The sequence below is a fragment of the Neolamprologus brichardi genome, chromosome 23 (genome assembly GCF_056152115.1).
Source record: "Neolamprologus brichardi isolate AB-2024 chromosome 23, ASM5615211v1, whole genome shotgun sequence".
In the NCBI taxonomy this organism is placed as follows: domain Eukaryota; kingdom Metazoa; phylum Chordata; class Actinopteri; order Cichliformes; family Cichlidae; genus Neolamprologus; species Neolamprologus brichardi.
This window is the reverse complement of record NC_142125.1, coordinates 11,718,715-11,744,206: the sequence shown is the minus strand read 5'-3', so window position 1 is coordinate 11,744,206 and position 25,492 is coordinate 11,718,715. Positions and strand designations below refer to the sequence as shown.

The 25,492-nt window shown below is 42.6% G+C and overlaps 1 protein-coding gene across 3 annotated transcripts; it reads right to left on the bottom strand.

Annotated features, from left to right (window-relative positions):
• Positions 1-115: 115 nt before the first annotated feature.
• Positions 116-25,094, bottom strand: tcf3b (transcription factor 3b). 3 transcript variants are annotated; one of them, XM_006790357.3, is made up of 21 exons: positions 24,530-25,094; positions 21,677-21,773; positions 19,743-19,815; positions 14,967-15,034; positions 14,262-14,334; positions 13,686-13,726; positions 13,354-13,486; positions 12,835-12,881; positions 8,972-9,068; positions 8,789-8,889; positions 8,443-8,536; positions 8,256-8,314; positions 7,619-7,694; positions 7,111-7,172; positions 6,753-6,950; positions 5,937-6,048; positions 5,644-5,791; positions 5,319-5,372; positions 4,026-4,255; positions 3,778-3,929; positions 116-3,651 (listed from the first exon to the last, which is right to left on the bottom strand). In XM_006790357.3, the coding sequence occupies exons 2-20, from the start codon at positions 21,749-21,751 to the stop codon at positions 3,784-3,786; spliced, it is 1,887 nt and encodes a 628-aa protein (XP_006790420.1). In that variant the 5' UTR covers positions 21,752-21,773; positions 24,530-25,094; the 3' UTR covers positions 116-3,651; positions 3,778-3,783. The 3 variants fall into 3 exon arrangements, with proteins under 3 accessions (XP_006790420.1, XP_006790421.1, XP_006790422.1); XM_006790358.3 differs by having other exon boundaries at positions 5,937-6,045; XM_006790359.3 differs by lacking the exon at positions 21,677-21,773.
• Between the last annotated feature and the right edge of the window lie 398 nt (positions 25,095-25,492).

Genomic DNA, 25,492 nt, shown 5'->3' with positions numbered 1-25,492 from the left:
TCCAGTAACGACTCACATCTGCTCTTAAACGTGGCGCCTTTGTTGCATTCTGATGGAGCTCGAGTGAGTTTTTACCCTGTCCGAATATTGGCAATAGAAAATATGGACAAATTAATTTAACCCTTTATTACAATGGTTTCCTTTATTTTCCTTTTTTTTTTTTTTAATGTATACAATATTCAAAAGCCAGACATTGGAAAAGGTATAATCTGTTATTAAAATGGCACATTTATTGCTACATTACTGTTATTTACAGGACAGTTCTCAACTATATATATTTATATATGTAAATATATATATATATAAGAGAGACAGGCGCTCTGAGGACCAGCAGTCAACAGTGTCCTCGCTCCAAGATGTCAAGCTCTGTGCCTGTGAATATCGTTAACACTCAATGGTCCAACCCCCTTTTAGTTCAACAAAAATGTGACAAAACTGTCCAAAGAAAGTTTTTAATTATGCTCTAGTGTGAACAAAACAAGTCCAAGCCCATCAGCTGAAACATTTACAAGCTCCTGCAGTGACTGGGGTGGCTGTTTGTTTGTCAGATTTCAAACTGTGTCTATGTCAAGACTTCAATGAAGAAAGAAAAAGCTCCCCCCGCCACAGAAGTCCAGCCCAGGGAATACTAATTTACATCTAATCTGATTCTTCCCTTGGAATTGCCATCGCAGTATCCAGTACACAGATTGATCATGAGACAATAGACAAAACTTCAAAACACAACTTTTTGACTTAAGTGATCAAGGATGTCCCAAGAGTCTCCATCAAAGAGCTGGAAGAGTGAAAGGTTGGGGTTTAAAATTGTCACTAGTGACGACACATACTGAAAGTCACTGCAGCGAAGGGCTTGGACGCCACAATGCAGAAAGTCTTTACACCTGAAAATAAACTGTCCACGCCGACACCATGCAGCACATACCGAAACAGGTTTCTGTGCATCAAAGGCAGACAAGCAGAGTCAGAAGCAGCACCTCTTGAACCCTGCCACGCTTTAGCAATACAGGACAGACAGAAAACTCAGGACCTGGACCCGTGACCTTCACTAACACAGCAGATTGGACAATCCAGTTGAATATTTCAGGGGAAAAAAGAGGAATAAAAACTAAACAAGATCTATGTAACATTTATTTATTTTAACTAGATACACTGAAAGAAAAATCTCTTTATACCATTTAAACTTCTTCCTGAAAACTGAAAAAAGCATTAGGAGAAGGGAGGGTGGGGGAATGAACAAGTACCTCTTTAATCTCCATGATAAATGAAATGATATGGTTCACAAAATAAAAACGGTCTTAAATGAAAAGAAAAAAAAAATACAAGTTCAGGCACTGATAAGGCATCACTCTCCCATCATGACATCTTAAGTCTTGAGAATGAAAAGGCCACACTATTGATTTGTATAGGTCTTTTTCTTCATCTCTTTTTGTAGAAATTAAACACACAAAATGCTCCACCTCCCATTTGTGATTACATGTTGGTAAAAAGAAGCCATTCACAACATGACATGGGAATAACATCACAATAACACTGTTTTTGTTCTCCATATTGCCCTTAACCTTACACCCAAACACGGGCATCTGCCTCCAAAATAAACGAGCAGGAAGTTGAACAGCGAGCTGCACGCCAAGCGCCGCTCGATTGAGGACAGACATCAGAAACAAAGAAGAGTGAAGTGAAAACTATTACACGGTACTGACAAAACCCAGGAACACAACTTTGAAAATGAAGGCGATCCACATTTGTATGGTAGCTACATTCAAAAACCAGTTGCATAATTACTGTTAGAGACAAAAATCCCCTCCCCCATTTTTCTCCAGCGCCCCCTGCTGGGGTCAGAATGCCTCAGCAGGTCCGTGGCACCGATTCTGCCCACACGCTCCCAAATGGACAGAAAGAATTCTCTTGGGTAGCTGATGAGACGCTTCACAACTAAAACTGGAATAAAAGGACACACCAAACGCTTTTAACATTTTCCATTTGTCATCCCGTCAACCCTTTTCCACCGCCATCCCAGTTCAATTTTGAATTAAATGTCAAATATCCCCTTATACAGCTCATCTACAATACACTCTAAACTTCAAACTAATATTGCCATTTATGTAAAAAATCTACAATGTATAGACTAACAAAAAATATATATTTTTATATATATTTAATTTTGAAAAATGAAACAGAATAATGTATGAAGTGAATTTACACATCACACTTCTCTCGGTAAGAAACGTGAAAACACACTTACTCAGGAGAAAGGTGAAGGGCTGCAGTTCAGTGGGAATGCTCATTTAGGAAACAAAGCTTCGGTTACACAGAAGCTCGTCTGCTTTAACGCCCGCGGACTGATGAGATCCCTCCTTTGTAGAAACCCAGATTTTTTTTTAAATCTTTTTTTTTGTAATTTTTGTTTTTCTCCTTTTGCTGAACTTCAATTAAGGGGAAATATTCGAGCCGTTAAGTCTGTTGGCACCATCAAAACCACTTCAAAGATACAGCACTAAAGGGCGCTGTTCACTCAGCGAGTAATTCAAATGGCTTTCATAAAGACTTTCACAGGGACTGAAACGTGAAACAGGTCAACACTCAAAGTCCAGCCTAAAACTACACGACTGTGCTTTCGTCTGTGGATGCTTTAGTACATAAAGCGGTACAAAAACCTGGATCGATAACAAGCAACTACTGGAGTAACACTTGAATTTGTGGTCAACAAACAGGAAGAACAGTTTTGTTTTGTTGACAGATTCTCCCACTTGGATAGATTATCGTCTTCAAGGAAGAAGTCTTCAATTCCAAGTCTCCAGATGCCTCATGTGATGTGACCGGGCTCCGGCCAGAGACTGTCTCTAAGTCAGAGTTCCGTCTTTCATGCTTCAAGCTGCGTTTCAACTGTCAAAACTGTGACCTTTGCCTTGTGACCTTTTCCCCAACCTCCACACATACACACACACACACACACACACACGCACGCGCACACACGAAGAAAATAATTTTGACAGTTCAACTTCAACTATGGGCTTGGTTACATAACATATGTAAGACTGTACCATCACGCTGGGAATGACATACATTAAAAATAATTGCTCATACACATAAGCAATCCCTCACAATAAATGTTCCTCACATGTAAAGCAATTTGCTTAAATGTCAAATAGAAAACATGTAACAATTAGGCACAAATCCTTGATTCAAATTATTTGTTTAGGTCTCTCTCTTCTCTCTCCCCCCCCCCCACTCCCACCAGAGCACCTCTCGGCAGTGTGTGAAGCCCCAATGTGTGGCAGGACAAAAAAATAAAAATGTACTCCTGTGTTCCATCATCATCATCATCATGTGGAAACCAGGAAAAAAGAAAAAAGTTTACATGTATTTAAAAAAAAAAAAAAAGGCAGTTCTTCACATTTGAGCTTGTAGTCATGGTTGGGAGTGCGACAAACAGGCTGTGTCAGTTTTGGCAGTATGCATGTGTGTACGAGTGTGAATGTGCATCTTGAAATTTGAACGGACAATACACAGACATGTCCACATACACACGCTCTCACACACACACACACACACACACACACACACACACACACACACACACACTTGAGAATAACAGGTGGAAGAAATCTGTTAAGGCCACATCCTCTGACAGCCAGAAAAACACCACCAGATCTGGAAAAAGGAAGGAGCAAATGACATAATGCAACGACATTCCTGCATAACACACAAATGATAGAATATGACTGCGGGTATTGTATACTTGCAAGTTAAATTCTAACACGAGTCTTTTGGGCCTACCTGGTGTTACATGTGGCCAACTGGATTGTGGCCATCTCCACCCATGCTAGGATGGCCTCCTGAGAGCTGCATGGGTGCTTCACCCACCACCCCAGACACCTTCTCTTCCTCGCGGCGTTTTAAACACGCTGCCTTTGGGTTTAGGTTACGCTCTGAGAAAGATGAACACAGAAATGAGCCTTCTTAGTCCTTGAGAGAGATCCACAAAGCTGGGATTTTCATCCATAAGAGTCTACGTGCAGACTGACCTCTGACTTGTTGTTCTAAATTAAGGATGACATTAACAGCTTGGTGAAGGATGAGAAGTTTGGTCTGAGGTTTGTCGTGGCTGAGGTGCAGCTGGCACATCCTCCCAAGCTCCTTAAATGCCTCGTTGATGTCCCGTACCCTAAGGCGCTCACGGGCATTGTTAGCCACTCGTCGTTCCCTCTCGCGCTCCATCTTCACCTCGGGGGGAAGGTCCTCATCGTCTTCCTGACTGGTTTCAAGCAAAAATGAAAGGATGAAACTACAAAATAAAAGTGCTCATTCTACCAGTTCACAGTTTTAACCCTCTCAGGCTCAAATTAAACTTTTTGTTGCTAATGCACAACCAAGTCCTGCAGTGGTACTTCTGAGTAAAAAAAACTCATAAAATATGTATGTGGGGTAATCAGGTTGTTAGTTTTTAACTGTTGCAAATCAGCAACGCCTGCCTCGAGAGGGTTAAGCAGACTTGTTAAAGTGCTGGGAAAACATTACTGAAGAAAAGTGCTGGGGGCAACACGTGTCTTGTAATGCAACACTTGAGTTGCATTATAAGCCAGCAGTTTATATGTGAATGAGGAAGAACAGTATTTACATTGTGGAATTATTTGCATCACTTTGAATTTGTGGAGGGAAACAAAGGGCAAAAAAACAAACAAATGCAAACTGTGTACAGGCTAACGGCCTCTGGACAACATAACCAACAGGCGCAAAGAATTGAGAGGGCTTTTTTCTTTTTGATCCTGCAAATGCACCTTAGTAAAAGGGCTCTAACCTCATAATACAAAAGTTCATTTTAAAAGAAACAATTCCCAACACTGCTGAAGAAGCAGTTCATATAATCATTTAATTAAAATGCTTATCCCACACAAGTTCAATTAGAAAAACATTCTCTGCTGTGTGTGAAGTGTTAGCAGATTTAAAATCTATGTCTTGTAAGAAGCTAATCATGGTAAGCAGCTTTAGCCTTCACCTTTACAACCCCAAACTTCTTAGGATTTTGTGCAGCGTTGTTCATTACTGTGATGCTGGACTTGGGATAAATGTCTATTGTTTCATGCTTGCATTTATTTGTAGTCTAAAAACCATTTTGGGTTCAAATTTCAAAACTTCCAGGTGGCAACTGTGCAGAAATGGTGACTAATGAGTAGCAAAGTTCAGAATGAGAAATACTGTGACGACTCTGTCGAGCAGAGATCGTTTAGACATCAGTTCCAGCGGCATTTGTTTGCTCAGTGATGCCTGGCAGGAGCCCACAAAGCATTAGAAATTGATTCTCTATTGAAGAAACTTACTCATCTTTCTGGTCTGAGAGGCCAGAGAGCATCTGGAGGGTCAACGCCTCCTTTCTGAAAACGTGACAGGAAGGGAGAGGGGGGAGTTTGACATCGTTAAAAACCTAACATAGCCTAAGCAATCACTGGGAAACACAGGAAAGAAGAGATGACGGAGATGAATTAAACTAGTATAAAAGTGACAGCTGACTCCCTTTATATTCTCTTAGTGACAAAACGATCCTCACCTTTGTTTGACAAAGTAATAGTTTAATTCTGTAAAAATCAAGCTCAAAGTTTTTAAAGTTTGAGGTGAAAAGACTAAACGTGCAAGGACCTTCCTTACCTTGTTCGACTGCGTGCCGCTTTGGTGTCTTTCTTTTCCTCCTCTGACTTGTCTGCAATAGATGAATTTTCATCGTCCTCCTTGTCTTCTCTTTTGATATCTGAGCTGCTGGAGGAGTGTGAGGAGCGAGCCAAACCACCCGGGAGACCTACGGACAAACACAGTGCGTGAGGCTTTAATATTTTCAGTTTCAGGAGTGCATACAGCACCGGGGAAGCTGATGAAGCCCAAAAGAAATCTGTGTACATGTAAAATAGACATTTTTATAATTAATAAATATTAATCAAACTTACTGGTAAAGCCTTCTGGCTGGCTCACTGCTGGTGTGGGTCCAGATGCGTGATGACCGTGCAGGAGAGTGCTGCTGGGAGGAAGACCTGTGGGCTCCTCATGTTTCCCACCCTGCTGGTAAAGGTGGAGAACGGTCACGATAGACTCATGAGGACAGATAAGAGCAAAGCTGATACACAGACTACAAGCCCCCCACCCGAAATCCAGGAAAAAAAACCAACCCAAAACTGACATGACATGTATTGAAAATAACTGAATACCTTTTGACATTAATAATAAAAAACAAACTCATTTGCTGATATTTTTTGGAACTGGTTTTACATAACTCAGAGACAAAGTATATAAAATGAACTCTTGCTGTACACAGTTTGGCCAGCAGATGGCACAAAGCATCACCACTGTGATGGTTTATTGTTTCTGGTGGTGATAAAACCCAGACTAATTTTTCTGAGTAATTCCCCCCCCCCATTTAATCCAAATCCTTTCTTGGAAAATAGAAAATATTTATCTGTTCAAAAGGACAATTTGTTGTGCATCATAAAATTAAACACACAACAAAGTTTCCCCTAATTGTAAATCATTTCCCACGTCTCAGTTTTCTAACATGTTTTAAAAACTGGAGCATGTTCGTTTAAACCTCGACACTGACACAGCCTCTTCAGGAGCGTACCGAATTTGAATCTCCTATGAATGAAAACGTAGACCGCACAAATGCTTAGATGAGGACTTTTGTCTGCTTTGTGTTTCAAAGCAGCATCACGAGCCCACACCTCTCTTAAAAACAAAAGAAAACATGTTGAACAGAGCAGGTGACTCACCATTGCGGGATGTCTGTTGCTGAGGGCAAGACTTGCATTGGGGAAAGCCGGAGAGAGGCCTCCGAGGCCCCCGTTGTGTACTGAAGACAGCAGGCTGTGCATGTCAGAGTGGGCGCCCTCTAAGCCGGGGCCCTGGCCCACAGCGTGGCTACGGAGCACGTGGATGGCCTCTTCCAAGCGATCCTCCATTTTACTCTGCTGTATAAATACATGAAAGATGTGCTAAGCTGTCAAGATGAAGGCAGGACATCAACTATTAAAACAAGCAACGGCATACAAAGGCTAGAAGAACACACCCATACCGGCAACGTTAGGTTTTTAATTAGGATTGATGCAGCAGAGAAATATTTTGGCATACCAGTGCATGTGGTGGCCCTTCATAGTTGGGTGTGGTTGGTCTTTGCCACTGAGACTGAGGTCCTGCAGGGAGAAATATTGGGTGTCGGTTAAGTAGCATTTCGCATCTTTTCACCAGGTGGCACTGCAGACATGTTTTTCTGCTGAATAACATTAAAACGCACAAGAAAACATTCACTCAAGTTCAACACACTAATTCTTCGATGACAAAAATGCAATCGGGTCAGACTGAACAAGTGAAATGAACTATACTCATTAAGGCACTGTCCAGTTCACGCTGATGCATTAACCAAATTTGTGGTTGCATAAAAAAACCACCTTAACTCAGTTTACCAACCTTTTGATTTGCTAAATCTACACAGCCTTGAGGTTCATCAGCACAATGCGGAACTGAGACAAATTTTCCACATATTTCAAAAAAAGGATAAACATAAACATCTGTCATTTTAATGAGATTATCTTTTATTGTGAGTTTTTTGAAGTACTAACAGCGTATGAGAGAAATGTACCTGCGATGGCCTGAGGAGATCCAGGAGTAGATGGAGCTGAGGAGAAATTATTACTGTTGTGGTCCGATGGGTAAATCTGAAAGTATGAGCAGATAAAAACTTAAAACAAATTCAAATTCATTCTCCTGGGTTCAAAAGGTAAAAATACTCATAGGTAAACATGTCCATACATCTTTTAATGTCTAAACTTTCTTCTAAAAAATAAAAAACAAAAATAAATAACATTAAATATCTAATGGTTAGATATTTCTTACTGTCATGCTTAAGGATCCAGGTTATTGTAAGCAGAACAGCAAAACAACTGATTCAAGAAGGGTTTATAAAATGTAACTATGCCACTTGAAGCCAAAAAACAGCTGTTTTGGTTTTTCACTCCCCCTTCAGGATATTTTTTTAAACAATCAATCTGTTTTGGATAAAACTCTTTATATCCAAAATAATCCTACACCATCTAACTAACATTTTTGCCATTTTCAGACGCTCCCCGAGCTGAATTTCCACTCATGTCTCCAACAGAATTTACCATCACTGCTGATTTTCACTTCGTTAGAGGATATAAAACTCTCGGGAAAATTATTTAAAGTGTTTTATTGCCCAGCACTAATTTAAAGCAACAAACAGAGAGAAAAGAACTCACTGAGGCAAGAGCCTTTCCAATTTCATCTCCTGAACTGCCAGCTGTGGTGCCTCGGTTGGCTGCAGAGATAAAATAAATGCAAGTCAGATGACTTGTTAATCTGAAAAAAAGCAACTCAGTCTGACCACGTAGCCGTCGAAGCAGTGACGGAGAGGTTTGCGACGCGCTTTTTTCAAAGGTTCTTTACCCATTATGCCTTCTCCGTTGATGGTAGGCGTGTGGTTGTAGGTGGTCGGGGCCGAGTGGAAGCCGTTGACCTCGCTGCTGTGCAGAGGATAGTTCTGTGGGGACAGAGGCAGGGGTGAAGTTTCTGGGATACAGGTAAAGCACAAAAGCTGTTCACAGAAAAAAAAATAACCCAATCTGCATCGTGTACTTGGTGCCTTGAGAATGGGTACGGCATGTTGAACATCCAAACAATTAACAGCACGTTTAAAATAAACCACGATGACTTATACTGTTGTTACGTGTTGTTATGTGGATGTTACCACAACATCAACCATCAGCATAGGATTGAGGCCATTTCTACTCACCATCCTGTCCTGTGGATTGATTGCAGAAAAGGAGCCTGGTTGTCCAATGTGAGGGGAATTACCCAGCATGGCAGAGTAGCCAGAAGATGACCAGGGGTCATCTAAGAAAAAAATGTTTGGAATTAATATGAAAACAGTTCAAAGAAGATTACAGGGCAATAGTAATATTTTATGAAAGGTTACCTTGCAAGTAAAAAGAGGTAGGGTAGACTCCAGGCTTAGCACCAGGATATCCCCCATTTTCTCTGGTATACTCGTCACCAGATGTGGAAGCATACACCTAAACAAAGAGACGTGACAAACAGTTGGACTACGGTTATACAATACTACAATACACACCAGCGTTCATGTGTGTTAGCGGTTTACTATGAATCCTGAGCCATCACGAAAGATGAAGTACTGTGGCATTGATCCATCTCGTCTTTGCTATGGATAACCATTTAATTACACTAGCGCCAAGTGACCACAAGATGGCAAGAGGGAGTCTGCCAACGGTGGAGGAGGAAGGCCGGCTCCTCGCCCGTGGAGGAGAACACAGTGGCCATGGCATGCTGGGCACAGCGACGGCTTAGATCCCAGTGCACAGTGAGCACTTCCTCTCTAGCTCCTAGGACCCCAGTGACATCGCACTGCCTGGCCTGCAGCCCCTCCCTATAACACACTCGGTATCAGCTCGCACACATACCATGCATTCAGTGAGCCAACACACCCATCCATGCACAATCCAAAAGCTATGTCCTCAAACTCGCACTAGAGCGTCAGAGGATTGAAAATAACAAAGAACAGCTTTGGTTAATATTGTAGACATTTTAAATACTTGCACCTTAAAGAATTCAACCGCACATTGTTCCTAAATATTGCAAACGACCACTGATGCTAGGCCTCCGAACACAGCAACAGAAGATGGACATGAGACGCCTTCAGTTTCCAGACTATCAGCCACCACTGAGTCCTCCTTTTCCTCTCCTCCTCTGTACTACATGCAGACAGAGGGAGAGAGAAAGAGAATGGAGGCTATGCTGCAAAGAATGCTAATCCAGAGAAGGGATTTTTTCTGTAATTTGATTTAACAGGGAGAAGTGGAAAGGGAATGGAGAGATGCACTTCTAATTACAGAGCCATCTGCCTGTTCCTGGACCACATCCAACTCCACAGGCAGCTGGGCTGAGGAGAGGGAGAGAAGAGAGGGAGAGAGATGGGGGCTGGGATCCAGTCAGCAAGACAGAGAGAGAGGGAGAGAGAAAGAGGGAGAGATTGCAGTGGGTAGGGGGTGGTTAAGGGGCAAGGGGGAGGACTGAGGGGGGAAAAAAAATGAAGGCCCTGATGATTTATGAAATGGGTAGATAGATAAGGGGTGTTGAGGGGGACAGGAGAAGGTAATCTAAATGACTTAAACAAAGCTTGATATGGCCAGGGGAGTGTGAAGGAAACAGGGGATTTAAAATGATCACGGTTAATTCAGGGGAAAACATGATGGAGATGGCTTCATTTAACAATAGGCTTTGAGTTGTTCTTTCACGGGGAACAATGTCGAGTGAATCCTGCCGCTCTAGATGGGAACACAGGACTACACAATGACTAGTGCTGCTGGATAATTGTATTCTCAGGAAGAAAGGGATTGCTAGGGTAAAATCCTCAACTAATAGGGGTTTAATGTAATTCAGGTTATGACCGTGTAAAGGTCTCTACACCAGGAGGAGAGAGAGAGAGAAAAAAAAAAGCAAAAACAAAAAACACACACACACACAGAAAAAAAAAAAAGCGGCTTGTGGCAAGGGGTGGGGAGTAGATGAAGATTAACATCAAACTAACCTCAGAGCGCTTTATTCAACCACAGGGGTTTGTGGTTAGTATACTGGACAACTAGGGGGCAGAAGAGAGGCTCCTCCATGTTTTTTGTTTGTTGCACATGAAAAGAGGCGTACGATTTGCACGGTTAGGGTGAGGATCTTGTGCGCAGGTAACGCTGGGAAACTGAAGTCAGCTAGCTCGAGGGCAAATGGGATATGGCGTTTACAAAGTAAAACGATTTCTGAAACTCAAGTGGATAAAGAAAAGTAGAATATGCTGATAAGGAGGTTTAAAAACAAACAAAATAAATAAATAAAACAGCGGCAAGAGAGGAGTGTGGGAAGAAGGAAAGACCACAGGATCATCACCAGCTATCATTAATCTGGGCTCAGACACGGGGCTAAGAGGCCTCACAAGCACTGCGCCTCACAACTGGGTCACTCACAGGGGGAGGCCCACCCAGGCCATCATGTGGTGAGGCGTAGGCTGAGGGCTGGGTGAGGTGGGGGAGGGGGGTTCACACACAGAAGTCTCATCATTCGCACTAAAACCACGCAGCCATCGTTCACGCTGCGGGGACTGACTGAGGTTCAGACAGTGAGAGAGAGAGAGAGGGCCTCGGCCAGACAGAGCGTTGACACTCCATCTCTGTGATGTAGTCGCTTTGGCGAAGCCTGTCTGCACGTAGAGGTTTCGGCAGCCACTTCAACGCGACAACACCCACAGGTGGGAGACGGCAGCAGAAGCAAATTTCATAAACAAACAAGAAATCAAAAAATCTGGCTAAGCGCAGAGTTCGCCGAGTTCAACTTTGATCTGTTCCCATAGTTACGGTCCGAGTCAATCTGATAAACACCAATCTAATCAATGCACAGACTGTACGTCAACTTAAGAGTCAAAACGCAGCTCTGTTCAAGTCTGCCTGAATTTCCTGTCAGACTACACTTCAAGACGTCTTGTATGGACCCTGTCAGACATACAAGCCTTTGATTTTGCCTTTTTTATGCGTGTAACGCTATCAGCCTTGGTCTGAGTGAACGCCTGAATAAAAATCTACGCAACATACAATCAGATTATTTTAAAAACAAACAAAATAGGGCAAAGATGGCTAAAAATGTTTGAGAAATTGATTTTAATCTTTCCTTCTGCTTGTGTTCATAGCATAGGATATGTTCATCTTCGAAGTCAGAAGACGCTTGTGCAGTGGCAACATTTTATATCGATAATCCACCAGCAGCTTAGACATCAAGACAGAGTCAACAGCAACACAGGCAAGCCACACACGACCAGGTTTCTGAGTTTAAATAACCTGCAATCACTGCACAAGACACATAAGGAAAAAGATTTCTAGTCTGAGTAACAGCAGCACATGCTGAGAAAATTCTTTGTCAGCATTCACTGACTGTATATTCAAACATGTAACAATGACTAGTATCTCCAGCTATGGTTGGCTGCCATCATCCTCACATCAGCTGCATCAGCAGCTGCCAACTCTTATAATGTGACAGTACAGTCTGGGCCCTGCGAGATACTTCTTTACCTTCGAGCAACAATTTCTCAGTTTTAAATATGCTCAAACAAGAAATTTAAACACAACTTCATCCTTTTTGTTTTGTTTTCCCCAGGTTCAAACGTTACAAGTAGCCCAGCATTGAGGAACTAAAACACAGACACTGTCATGTAAAGAATTCAAACTTTGGACAGAATTATTATAATTACATAATTAACTATACATCTACTTGTTTGCACACTATAAAGGCGGGAAAAAAAAAACAAATTCACAATATTTTACAAATATTTGTTCGACTTTGAGCTCGATAAAACCAATGAAACCTTGAACTACATTAGAAAACAAGACTTGAGACCCAAACCTTGTGCAATTTGTGCGTCAGCAAACCGCGAACCACGTGTTCTATCAAAGTGTATCATTCAATCTAGGCTACAGAAAAAGGTATGTAGACATCAACAAAGCACCTAAAAGCCTGCAAAATTACTTGACTACATGACAATCAACCCAGAAAACCACTTGAAACCACTTGACTATACAGACAACCACAGTGATGATGTTTACTGGGGCCTGAGTTGCCTAACTGTCAGCTTGCTAAGAGTCTGACTGAGCAGAGGGTCTTTACCCCTGTCTGTCACAGAACTGTTCAAGCAGAGCGAGGACAGCAGTGTGTGTGCAGAGAGAGAGAGAGACGGCGAGAGAAGGGACTGGCTGCGAGCGGTGTAGACGAGCAGAAATAAGCTCTTACCGAGGACGGCAGGCCAGGGGGTTTCCGAATCTTCTTTGGCTGGGTTTCTACATACAGGCAGCACAGACATACAGAAAATGTTTAAGAGGCGGGAACACAAATATGGACTAAGTGAGGGTACATGTCATGTTAGTATGTTTGTATTTTTAAAGCTAGACCAGAAAATAAAAAAAAATTTAAAAAACCAAGATGCAGCAAGTGCTTGCCGCTCTGTACGCGCATCAGTTTGAATGAAATGCCAAGGTGCATTCGTGTGCATACACTGTAGCTTTGTATTTAGATTTATGTTCAACAGAACGACAAAGAATAAGCCGTTTTGGTCCCGATGATCTGACGACACATTTTAAACATCACTTTGGGCTACGGGTCATTGAAACGGACAGTTTTCACCATTTTTGGAGCTACCGAACACAACGCAGTTAAATGATCAATAAATAATCAGCAAATGAATTAATCCTGAACGACACACATACAAAAAAATAAGTACTTCGTAGCCACACTGCATGCCCCATGACGTACCTATGGCTCCTTCAGGCGGCCTTCTCCTGGGGTTGTTAGGATATGAAGGATAAAACTGAGAGCCAGACTTCAGACCAGAGGGTGACATGGCATCTGGGCTGGGCATCGCAATGTCGCTAGGAAGGAAACCAGGCTAGGGGAGGACAGAGAGATAAGATTTACTAATAAGACACACAGAAGCGTGGGAAAGCATGGTTTCTTTTCTAAGAAACCAAGACCGTTGTCAATTCAAAGTGCCCGACATGAAAAGAGAAGTGAAAATACGGGGCGTCTTACACACAGGCAAACTACATGAAATTAGGTCACACATGCATCCTCGCTGTTAAACATACCTGGTTTCCAAACGAAGAATACGGTGGTCTCTCATTTTTACCTGTGAGGTGAACATGATGGACATTTCAACATTAATTCAAGTGAAACCCTGAGCTGTATACGCAGATTAAGACGCAATGGACTGTGCTAATACAAATGAAAAGTAGGTTTTTCTAAAGTACAAAAAGTCCAGAGATGCCCTCCCTTTTTTTCCCCTCAGTACGCTCAGCTGCATAAAGCCGCCCGCCAGACAAAACCCTAGGGAAGGTTTCTGCTTCAATACCCCAACATCCCCAACACTCAACGAATGAGCACACACACACACACACACGCACTCACACACAGATATAAACATATGCATATACATACACATTCTGCCATCCAGAAGACAGCTCTACGGTCATAAATATATGCACGACTGTCCAATCGGTCTCCATCAGCATGAGTTTCTTAAAGCTGGCGTTTGACAAGGCAACATTCATCTGGTACCAAGGATGACGTTTTTATATTTTGTAAACTGATACGACTCAAGTGCTAAAACTTAAACAGATAAAAGTCACATGTATCAAAGTTTACTTAAAGGAAGCAGAACATACCAGCAATCCCTGAACTGATGAATGGAGAGGACAAGGCTTCGTGCTCACTGTAGTGGGATCCTTCTCCATAACCCTGTGGGAACAATGGCACACATAAAACAAGACAACTAACCATAAAAGGCCAAGGATGGCAGACACCAACCTCAGGCATATAGACTAACACGCTTACATGGCCAGCTACATCTTTTTAGCACCCCTGCGTGGCTTAGCGCTTAAACCCCCCCCCCCCTGCTTTTCTGTCTAACAGGATCCATGCCAAACAAATCTGCATCAGCTCGAGGGAATCAAACCAACTTTCTTAATTATCAACTTGTGGTAATCAAAGCTTGCTGCATCCATTTCACCCCCCTGTTCCTTGTATTTACACAGAGTTGTGCCAAGACAGTTATGGTAGATGTGAAGCTGCAATTACCGGTGGGCTTCGACAGAGGTTTGGGATACCAGAGAGCTTGCCAATGCAGGATCCTGGGCCAAAGTTATTAGGTAGAAAGTAAAACTACAGCTTCAAATTGCATATGGCACACAGATGAGAAAAGTACTAAGCTGTAGTTGTGGTTGGGGGATAGGACGTTTGTGTTTTCATCTATGGCGCAGCGGTTAACTGAATGTGAGCGAGTGACAGTGTCGTGGCATCTGGTGTTAAAGCTTTGCAAACTTAAAGTCATGAGCGACTGAAGAGGCCGAGTGTGTGCATTTGGAGCTTACCCGTCCTTGGCTGAACGAGGGGCTGTTCTGTTCCGCGGAGCCCCAAGACCCAGAGCCGCTACGCTCGTCTATTGATGCAGAGACACACAGTGAAAGGTAGGGAGGAACAGCATTAGTCCAAACAAACTAGATACTAGAAGAAGTGAGCAGTCCAAGGGGAGAACCTTAAACCACTTTAATGTGCATTATTACAGACATGAACGGTTTTGACCCTGGAGTTGAACAAAACATTTTATGACTATAAGTGGCCACAATGGGCATTTCATAAGGAAGCCAAATAATTCACACTGATCAAAGCAAATTCTCTGTTATGTTAAACCATTTCCAAAGATACATGTAGGATACATGCCGTTTTTTATGCTCACTGAATAACAGGACGTTTACCATTAGCATTCTAATGTAATCCAATTGTTGTGAGAGTAACATGTCATCTAAACCACATTTAAATTCCACCCAGTCAATTTGACAAACAATGTGTGGTGCCAAAAATTGAAATGCTATGTTTTAGGTAAAGAAAAAGCCGATGCAGAGCACAAAGAAAACACAGCCAAAAGACTGGTGGAGCAGAAAACTCCAAAATACCCCCATCATCCCCTTCTCCCTGTCTTATGCACTAATGCTATCCAGGCTCTCTGGAGACACAAGGCTTAATTGCATGCTGATTTGCATAATTGTGCATATTAATGCGGTTTCCTTATGAATATTCATATTTCGTCTTTGATTTTTGCCTAATTAAAAAAATGTGTGTGAGAAAGCAAAAGAGAGCGAGCAAGTGGAAGGAGAAAGCAAGGGGACGGGGGGGGGGGGGGGGGGGGGGGGAAGACAAGAGTGAGAGGGGTCTGGGTGAGATCAGCAGCCCGGCTGACGAGCGAGAATGAGTGATGAGACTAACAGAGCGGTGCAAGCACCTACACACGCTGCGACAGCCGTGATCTATGGAGCTGATGCCAGTGGCATGGAGAATCAGGCGAGCCGCTAGGAGAGGGCATCCGAAAAGATCGGCCATGCCGAAAGGCCATGGCACTACTAAAGCGCAGCTCCACCGTCAACCATGTCCGATGGCACAGGACGTCGGCAACGAGCTCGCTGCTAAATAAAGATGACAGACTTTGAATGGAGACACTTAAGCCAAAGCTCCGTGCCAGCAGAAGTAGTACCAAATTAGTGAGATAAAAATCTAGTCTAGATGAGAGGACTCAACAATGTCTGCTTTTAGCCTTGCAAATTTTCATTCAAACAACTTCTTTTTTCCACTTCAAGACACTCTAGCGTCATCCAAAACTGCTGTTAGACCATGAGTATTTTCACAAATACAGAAAAGTAACTGGTGACACACGTTTACGCATCGCCGCTGTCGACAATAACCTGCACTCTGCACAGAGTTGAGAGAGTAACTTCATCTTCGCAGCTATTTTCAATACCCCACTCATCCGCCTGTGAAGCCTCCATTTGGACAACGGGGGTGCAGAGGATGAAGCGAAAGCACGGCTGTGCAGGAGAAGTCTGACAACGTTGTTTCACACTTAGTGGAGTAATTAACTCGGAGGCAATTAAACAAAGGTGGAGAGCTGCCGAGGTGACACTGACGCCTAGGAGAGCCCAGCAACGCCAGAAGAGAGATCTTCCTATTGTTGTTAATCTCCTGTCACGTTTCATGTCAAACAAAATTTCAGTGGTACTAAATTAGAATTAGAATAAACCGTGTATTACATTATAGGTGCTATTGTGCTGCTCCACATGCTGCCATAAATATTTTTACTGTCCAGCACAAAAACAAACAGTGAACATAGTGAACTTAGTAGCTATCAACTGTTATCAGCTGTTGCTGTAATTGATCATCATGACATCACGTAGTCATGATAATGCTACTGGGTAGCAGTGCTCACACATTTCCTTACGTCCTTTGACAGCACGCGGTTTGTTTGCTTGTGCTGAGTTTTTATCATTTTGCCAGAAGAATACTTTTCAGTGTTTCTATAGTGGTATTTGTAATCACTAATAATGACAAAAAAGTCCCACTGAAGTACATCAGTAATATATCATTTAATTATTTACCTTTTTTAAAAAAAAATCTAATTGAAAGAAAATGACGATGCAAACAGTTCTGACTAAACCCTTACATCGGCGTCTCCTCTCAGCGTTTACACTGACAAGGCCTTCCAACGTTACACAAGGACAGCAACAGAGTACTTAAGAAATGAAGCTCATGCCAATTAATGCATCTAATCTCTAATCAAACTGCAACCATTTTCAGTCTAGAAAGGCAATGTGACCATTACTACTTTACTTTTGAAAAAAATAAGCCATCAAAATTATTTAAAACTTTTATTTCTTTCAGTAAGCAAACAATACTACCACTAAACACACAATTAGTCTGGATTATCGTTAAAAAGTCGAGGGTTTAGCATGAAAACGACAGGTTCTCTGGATTTCTATCACGTCCATCTAGATTTTGGCATGACCAGTGCAAATGTACTCAACATAGCAAGGCAAATACTGACTCACAAGCAGAGCCCAGAAAAATATTTATTCACTGAGCCACAAACTTTCTCAGAGCTGCGAGCTCTGAAAACATTTAATTTAGCTGAAGGAGGAAGCCACTCGCCTTTGAGATTTCCCCTTTCTGAGGGCTTCGATTTTCCTGCTGCGACAAAGTAAAGTACAGAAAACTACAGTACGCGACAATCCTGCAGCCGTGTGCAGGCGGACAAGTTGAGGTGCAAAAGGTAAATGCAAAGCTAGCCAGTTAGCCGCCTAGAGAGGCTACATGTGACAATTGTTTGTTGTGATCTGAGGAAAGCGAGCTTGTCACGTCCCCTGTATTTGTGTTTGTGTGTGTGTGAAGGGGGTTGGAGACGTTGCCAGCAGCTGCAGAGGTGACAGAGGGGACGCCTGCCTGAAGGCTTGTGGGCTTGGCCAGCTCCCTCCACACCGTCACACTCTGCCTCCCCTACTTCTTAAACATCCCACACTTCTTGCCAATCCTCTCCTCTTTCCTCTAACATCCACTCTACTCTCCTCGACACACCCACACCCAGCCACCCACACACACACACAGGCCACTGAGGAAGGGAGGACGCCTAATGCAATTAGCACCCCTCTGAGCACTTTTGTGCTGATGAATAGAGGTGGTCTGGTGGGCCACTGGGCTACTTGCGGCCGTTCCCGCGCTGCTGGATCCCTGAATAGACAAGCCGCCGAGGTGACGTCATAGATAGGCGTTGTGGTTTAATGGACATCATTTCGAAAATAAGTCGGTTTCCTGGCCCACAGCCATGCAGTACTGTTTCCCTTACAGTGGCTAAGCTTCAAAAATAAAACAAAAAGAGGCAACTAAACGCCACATGTACCCATTCCATCTACAAATAATGCATTCATTTAATGCTGTAGTTTTAATAACATGTTTCCTCGTATAGTCACGTTGTAGTCGGTGCACTGTGCGTGTTATAACATGACACAGATCTACGAGAACCTCTTAGGCTGGAATTTGCACATTAGCTTTTTGGCTTTCTAGTGCCATTAGAGGGTACCTGCCGATCTCCAAAATGTTAAAGGTGGCAGCTTTAAGTATCACATTAAAATGGGTTTCAATGACCGAGGGTCACACTTTGGGACGTGGGGAGGGGTGAGGAATTAACTCCTCACTGCTTAGTAATTGCCTGCTGTAATAGAAACAAACAGAATCCTGCCTTCCACAGGCTGATCCCTCTATTCAACAAGCTCTCTCTCCCACTCTGGCCACTCTCTGCATGCTGGGCCAGTTTAAGAGGCTGCAAGCTGGGGGTGAGGGACATTGTCTCAGATTCAAGCCATTTCCTGCAGATCAGTGGGGGTAAGAGCCCTGTGCTGTGTTGGGGGAGGAGTGTTTTACACTTCAGGGTGGGGGAGTCGTTTCAAGTCCATAAGCCCCCTTCTTTGCCTTTGTTCCTCAGTGGCCAAGTTCTCACTCTGGGGAACACTGGGGAGTGTGACTCGATTTCACACACCAGGTTGGCAGGGTGACAGAGGAATGAAAGTAACATGACTTACTAATAACCTTCAGGAAGAGAGAAAAGCTTACTCGAAGCCTTCAGGTGCTTGAGTGGTTTAATTGCGGATAGTTTCACCTTTAAAACTGTGAAACAAATACGAAAATGGATAAACAGACATAGAACAGGCTGCAGGGTTTCAGTGAGCTTCTTTTTTTTCCTGGGACTGCTTCCATTACATTACTCAGTGTAATACATGTAAACAGATATAACCACAAACACTTTGCTATACATTTTTCTTTGGCAGAAAGCTGATCCAATGAAAACTATTCAGTCTGTGGATTAGAGAGGGGTGGGGACGTCAGTTCTGAAAATATAGCTACAGTCTCAAATGAAATTCTGTAGAGCAGCATGCACCACAAATAAAATTTACCTATACGAAGGAAGTGGAAAAGATCTCAAAACATCGGTAAATAAAACTGAAACTGTCTGCACGATAAATACCACAAAGGTTAGGTTAGAAATTTTCGTCACCTCAGAGGGTTGACCTTTAACGTGTGTGCTCCATTATGTCATCTGTAAATTACAAAGAAAAGCTCTTTTTCCCGTTACTCCAGTTTTACATTTATAATACCGTTAAAGAGCACTGATTTAACAGCAAATTTGCTTAATGTTGCTGTGTCAAATCCCACATTCAGCCACCGTAATGTTAATTACAAAAAAACAAGTGGTAAGATTAAGAACGGTGCAGGAATCAAAACCAATACAGTTTAAGAAAAATGCAGTGAGATCAAGCCGAAAAGCTTACCTGATCCACCAAACTGAGAGCTGGCGAGTGTCATCGTTCTGTTTTTCCCATTGGCTACTGGAGGCGCGAACATCTACAAGACAAAAGCAGCGAGATACCATAAGTAACAAGGAAAATGATGGCACACTTCACACATCCTATTTTCACTAATGGCTAACATCACATCACACACACAAACACATCGTTCAGTTGTGAGTCCCCCTCCCCACCCCCTCCACCTTACAGGCATTTCAGATTTGGATGAGTCTAAAGTGAGATATAAACGGGATTTTAAAAAACAAAAAAAACTCAATTTAACCATCTATAACTTTCAGCATCAACAGAAAAACCTAAAAATATATCAAGTTATAAATATTCTTGATTTTAAAACATAAGTGATGTTTTATTCTATGGCAAACAACGCATAAAACAGTCTAATTAAGTTAGACCCCAAACAATACAAAATACTGCCCTTTGAAATGAAACTATAATGACGTAACTGACGTGTGTTAATAATGTCAGCAAGCCACTCTGGGTTTTACCACAGGACCATCTTTCAGTGACACGGCCAAAGTCTGCTGTACAAACCAAACATGCCGTTAACTAGGACAGAATAACACAATCTTCCATTGCCGCACGTTTTTTTTTTTTTTTTTCCTTTTTAAATGTATGACGTAGCCAAAGATTCTGATTAAAAGACCGTCTTTTCTTCCATTACGTTTAACTGCCTAATACACATTTAGTTTTCTTTATGTCACGGCCAATCTCACTTGCTTTCCTATGAGCAGACAACAAATAAACAAAGAGGAGGAAATTCGTTTGTGTAACGTTCAACAGTTTCTCGCCCAATTATCAATGTCATATTTAAACAGAACATCTGCTGATACAAATTGGCAACTGATCAATCTGGGCTTTCCTAACAAACCCAAGTGACTAACAATGAAACCTGCGACACAGCCCTGCTCAGAACATAGGCTAAGTTTCTTTGAACTCCAGCACAAACAAAGCAGCTAACTGCAACAAACAGCATTATAATGGTGCTTTACTAATAACATATGCACACAAAATACATTTCTGTTGTTCTCTGCCGTAGCAAAACAACATCAATTCAACTTTGGGGGAAAAAAAAAAATCTCATAGGACATTACGTCTGCTAACGACAGCTCACTGAGAGTCGGAGTTTGGAATTACCGATTATTCTTTGCATATAATAATTATCCAGGGCTTGCAACTTAGCCTCGCCAGCTATTTGGGTTATTGAGGAGAAAAGAAAAATCTAACACAGCTCCACCGGGGCTCCGTGATGTTTATGTCAGCTGAAAAAAAGCTTCACAATAAACTGAAACGCGGGTAAATAAAGCTCAACAGAATTCCTCTATCCACTTTGTAGATAATGTCTGGAGCATAGCTCTCACAGCATCTTTGTGAAAATGTCATCTTAAAGACTAAAAATGTGACAATAAGAAAGGTGGAAGCTGTCTGCTCAGCCACGGTCTTCTATCACAATATTTCCCCCTAAGAACCTCCTCACAACACAAACAGCAGTGAGATTATTTGTACCGTTTCCTGTAGCTGCTCCTGACTCAATATTTACATTTTAAAGTGGATTCTGTTTGACGGCAGGACGATCAACTTCCTCGTAACCTATATCTCTGCATCACCTCAGTAATTGGGTAGCCTAAAGTGTGACTTTATTCTCACCCATCACCTGGAGTACAGCATGACTTTTACCTGCACTACTCTGATGCCAAGAATGAAATATCTTGATCTGACAGAGAGGCCGTTATACAGAGATTTTAACATTTCTATTTGTAACGTTAAGCTTTTTTTTTTTTTCCCCCCCTTGGTCTTTATCCCACATCCCTCTGACCTCCGCCTATGCCCAGACCTGTATCGCACTCTCCTCCTCCCATAGCCACCCACCTACCACTGCCACCCAGAGCCCGCTCTCTTACCGCGCTGAAATCCAGGAGGTCGCTGAGTTCCTTGTCAGTTTCCACTGCAGCCATTCTTTGCTGCTGTTCGTTCATACCCTTCAGTTTCTAATAAACCCTACGAGAGAAATTTGCAGATACAGGATTTTAATGGCGCTAGCAAACACAAAAAGAAGTTACATGTTCCTCTTAAACAGAGATGATGGCAAAGGATGAGTTAAACTATCCTACTTTGTCTAGCTCACACCCCCTTCGCTTACACTTTTTTATTGGCGGGTTTTTTCGGTCTCATTAGACACCAGTGCAGGGGTGCAGTACGTCAGTAATTTGGCTAAAAGTAATTTTCTCATGACCTTTTTTTTTTTAATTCAAAAAGTTCCCCAAATATGAAAATTATATGCAGGTCTTATTTAATGTTGCATATTTGGGAAATAACTCAATGAAACATGAGCTAGCTACAGAAAAAAGGACAACACAAACCTATTGACCACTACACACCATAGGCAGGTCTACTTAAAAATGCAAATTTCCCCTCAGACATTGCCTTCCCATCCAGGCAGTGGAGGAGACGCCGCCATGAAGTGATGAATACTCTGCCTTCAGTCAAATCACTTCTAAGTAATGACTTAAAAAAAAAGTCTTTCATTTTACGCAACCCTGGCAAATAACACAGCCATATGTCGATCATTGCTACATAAAAGAATTTACAATTACAGACATAATTGGGACTATTGTTAGCCCAAGGAAATAGGGGTGAAAAGCAGAGCTAATGACTGTATGCAAACACGTCATTACCAAATTACCATATGTCAACTCAGAAAGGACCTTGTCAAATGACACAGTGAGCACGAAGACTGGATTTACCCAGTGTTTTGCATTCCAACGCAAGCCTGAGGGCCGCTCTCTGATGCCGAGCGGTGTTTCTCTACGCCTTACAGGGAAACTGGGGGTAAGGGAAGCAACTGGAAGAACAGAAGCACTTGGACACCAACAGGTGGTGTACTTTTACAGCCTCTTTTCCAATTCAGCACTAGCATAAACAGATGTTATAAATAATAACAAAAAAAACCCCAAAAAACAAGAAAGATGCACATCCTGGAGAAATGCAGGTGTGTGATGTAAACACGGGGCAAATTTGGAGTTTTCTTAAGAAATAAAAAGTCTAACTGGGAGACAAATCCTTTGTCTGCATACACGAGAAAAGTCATTTCAAAGGTAGCCAAACAGTGCTGTCCCAGTACAGAGAAGGCAGAACAAGTGAGACTAATTTAACCTTGGGACGAGGAAAGGAAGTGAGCATACACAAAACACTGCCCCAAGTGTAAATAGGCTAGAAATATGGCTGTCATTGCCATCCCAAACTTTTAGAATAAGACGCCCTACAAAAGGAAAATCCTGCCATGCACACACACACACACGCTGCTAAAAAAATGACTTTAGCACAGAGTTAAATGGAGCAGAGCACATGGAGGGGCTTAATGTTAACAAAATGGCATCTTCAGCTAGTGCTGGATCAATATTTGAAGAAAGCACATTGGGGGTCTTTGTCACCCACACAAGGCAGAGAAGGCAGGTCATTCTCCACAAAAGGACACTGCACTTCCAGTTATCACAAAACACTGAGCCAAACTGAAAACAAATCACCACTTAAACTTTATAATAAACCATAACGAGTTGGGTTTAGATAGCTTCCCGAGTTTTTGGCTTTCAAACACAATGATAGGCCAAATTAGGTCCCTGTTACTTAGCCAAGAAACAAGCATTTGAGGTTGTGTCCAATCCAGCCTGCTGTTAAAAAACAAAAAAATAAAAATAAAGGGGGAAGGGTATAACATGTTTATAACAATGCTATTACTACAAGAACACAATGAGCATTTTCTACTGTTGATTCAAACACTGCATGAAAGTAACGGATGTTGGGGCCTCACGCCATAAACACGTTAATAGGAATAGTTTTACAACAATGCCAGAGAACATGTGCACCACAGGATGCAGGCTGCACATTATTTGATCAGATCCGCTAGGCCATATCCAGGGACCAACCTTTTCTCCCCCCCCCCCTCTTTTTTTTCCTTTCTTTCTTTTTTTTTTTTTTTTTTTTTTTTTTTACTGTCAGCTAAACCCACTCACGGCTTATTCTGATCCGCGGTGACATCGTCCACAAGACCAACAAACTACACGTCTAATCAGTGTGTAAAACAAGTACCACGGCCCTGACCGCCCAGAACAGGAGCGAGGCTCCAAACTTCATGCAACAGATACTAAAGCTCTTTCTTTCGCATGTTATTAGGGTCCAATCGTGCATTATGAGGGAGCAGAGTGGAAGAGACGGTGGGGGTGGGAGCATGAGGAATTTCCTGCCAAATGTGCAATAAAATAAGTCTAGCTGGTGGCCAGACACTTCCATAAAGGAATGTTTAAAGGGCTACCAAAGGGATTTTATGGAAAGTTTTTCCCGGCCTGTTTGGAAAACACACGTCGGTACGCATCACAAAGTTCAGCCAAAATGCTGGACAACGTAAAGATTTTATATTTTCCCTCGGTGGCTCCGAGCTAAAGCGGCTAAGGCACACGGTGGAAAAAACAAAAAAAACAAACCGAGGCTCGTCGGGCAGCTCGAACATTTAACGTTAACGGGCTCTTTTTGCAGAACAAAGGAGTAATTTCCTTCTCTCTGTGGTCGATGCGGAGACCATCACACACTTGGCTCGCCACCTCAAACCAGACAAAAACTTACATCCCCCCGCTTTAACCACACATTCCCGAAAACTTTTCGACAATTTGCAGGCGTCAAAATACGCGTCAATGAAAGCCGTCGAATTCGTGCAACTTCCCCCGAAACACGAAGTGTACAGAGTGTGTTTTTTTTTTTACCTCTCCTCCCCGAGTGTCTGGTATCCAAGAGTAAAAAGAAAAGCGGAGACTCGCAAGGAGAAAAACATAAAACTTCAAGAGTATTTCGACCTCAGTGCATGAAACGCATTGGAGCACAGTAGATGTCTTCCTTTTGTCCCGGGAAGCCTGTTTTTTCCACACAGCGCCCACGTGTTTGCCTCTCTGTAACAAGTCTGTGTGCAAACAAATCTATTATAGTAACTAATCTCACGTCTTCCTTTTTTGTTGTTACAACTGAGATGATTTCATTCTTCTCGTAGACATCTTCACCACCTCCGTCCACATTGTCAGACGCAACAACGTATCCCTCCGCACAAACGTGACGGCCTCAACGCCAGCGGTGTCCGATTTCAAACGCCTTTCGGAGATGGGCTGTTTTTCAGAGGGGGAAAATACACACTCAACGTTTTCCGGTACTCGAAACACGGGAAACCTGTACCCGCGACGCTCGGTTTGGGCTCCGGTATCTGTAAGCCTCAAAATACGGGAGCGCTACGAGCACTAGCGTACCCAGCGGAAGGCTATCGTAAGAAAGTTACCTGCGATTACACAGCAGCAGCTCGACGAGATGGCACGATAAATGCGAAAGAGCTCAGCCAATGGGAGCGCGTGTGTTCGTGATTGACAGCAAGGGAATCGAGTGCGCGGCCGGAAAGGCCGTTAAGGGCCGCCTTCTTCTTGACGCTCACTTTCCCTGTGTGCTCAGGGAGGCTGGCTGAGGGGGGCTCCGTGCCCGCTGACATCATTTTATTTATGTGGTTGGTGTGCACGCTTTTCCATTTATTTAAAAATCAACATTTCTAAACGGCGGCTTTACATATATCGATTATTTCTGTAATTGTGTATTACTACTGCTACTTTAAGATTTCGCAATAGTTATACAATACTGTACATAAAACTAGCTTCATTTCTCTAGCTAGTTGTTACACTGACATATGCATG

Coding starts and splice junctions, on each gene's coding strand:
- tcf3b (XM_006790357.3), bottom strand. CDS start 21,751: ATGAACGAACAGCAGCAAAGAATGGCTGCAGTGGAAACTGACAAGGAA. Junction 12,882..13,353: donor GCCGCCTGAAGGAGCCATAG/GTACGTCATGGG, acceptor GCCTGTATGTAG/AAACCCAGCCAAAGAAGATT. Junction 5,373..5,643: donor GCGGCACGCAGTCGAACAAG/GTAAGGAAGGTC, acceptor TCACGTTTTCAG/AAAGGAGGCGTTGACCCTCC.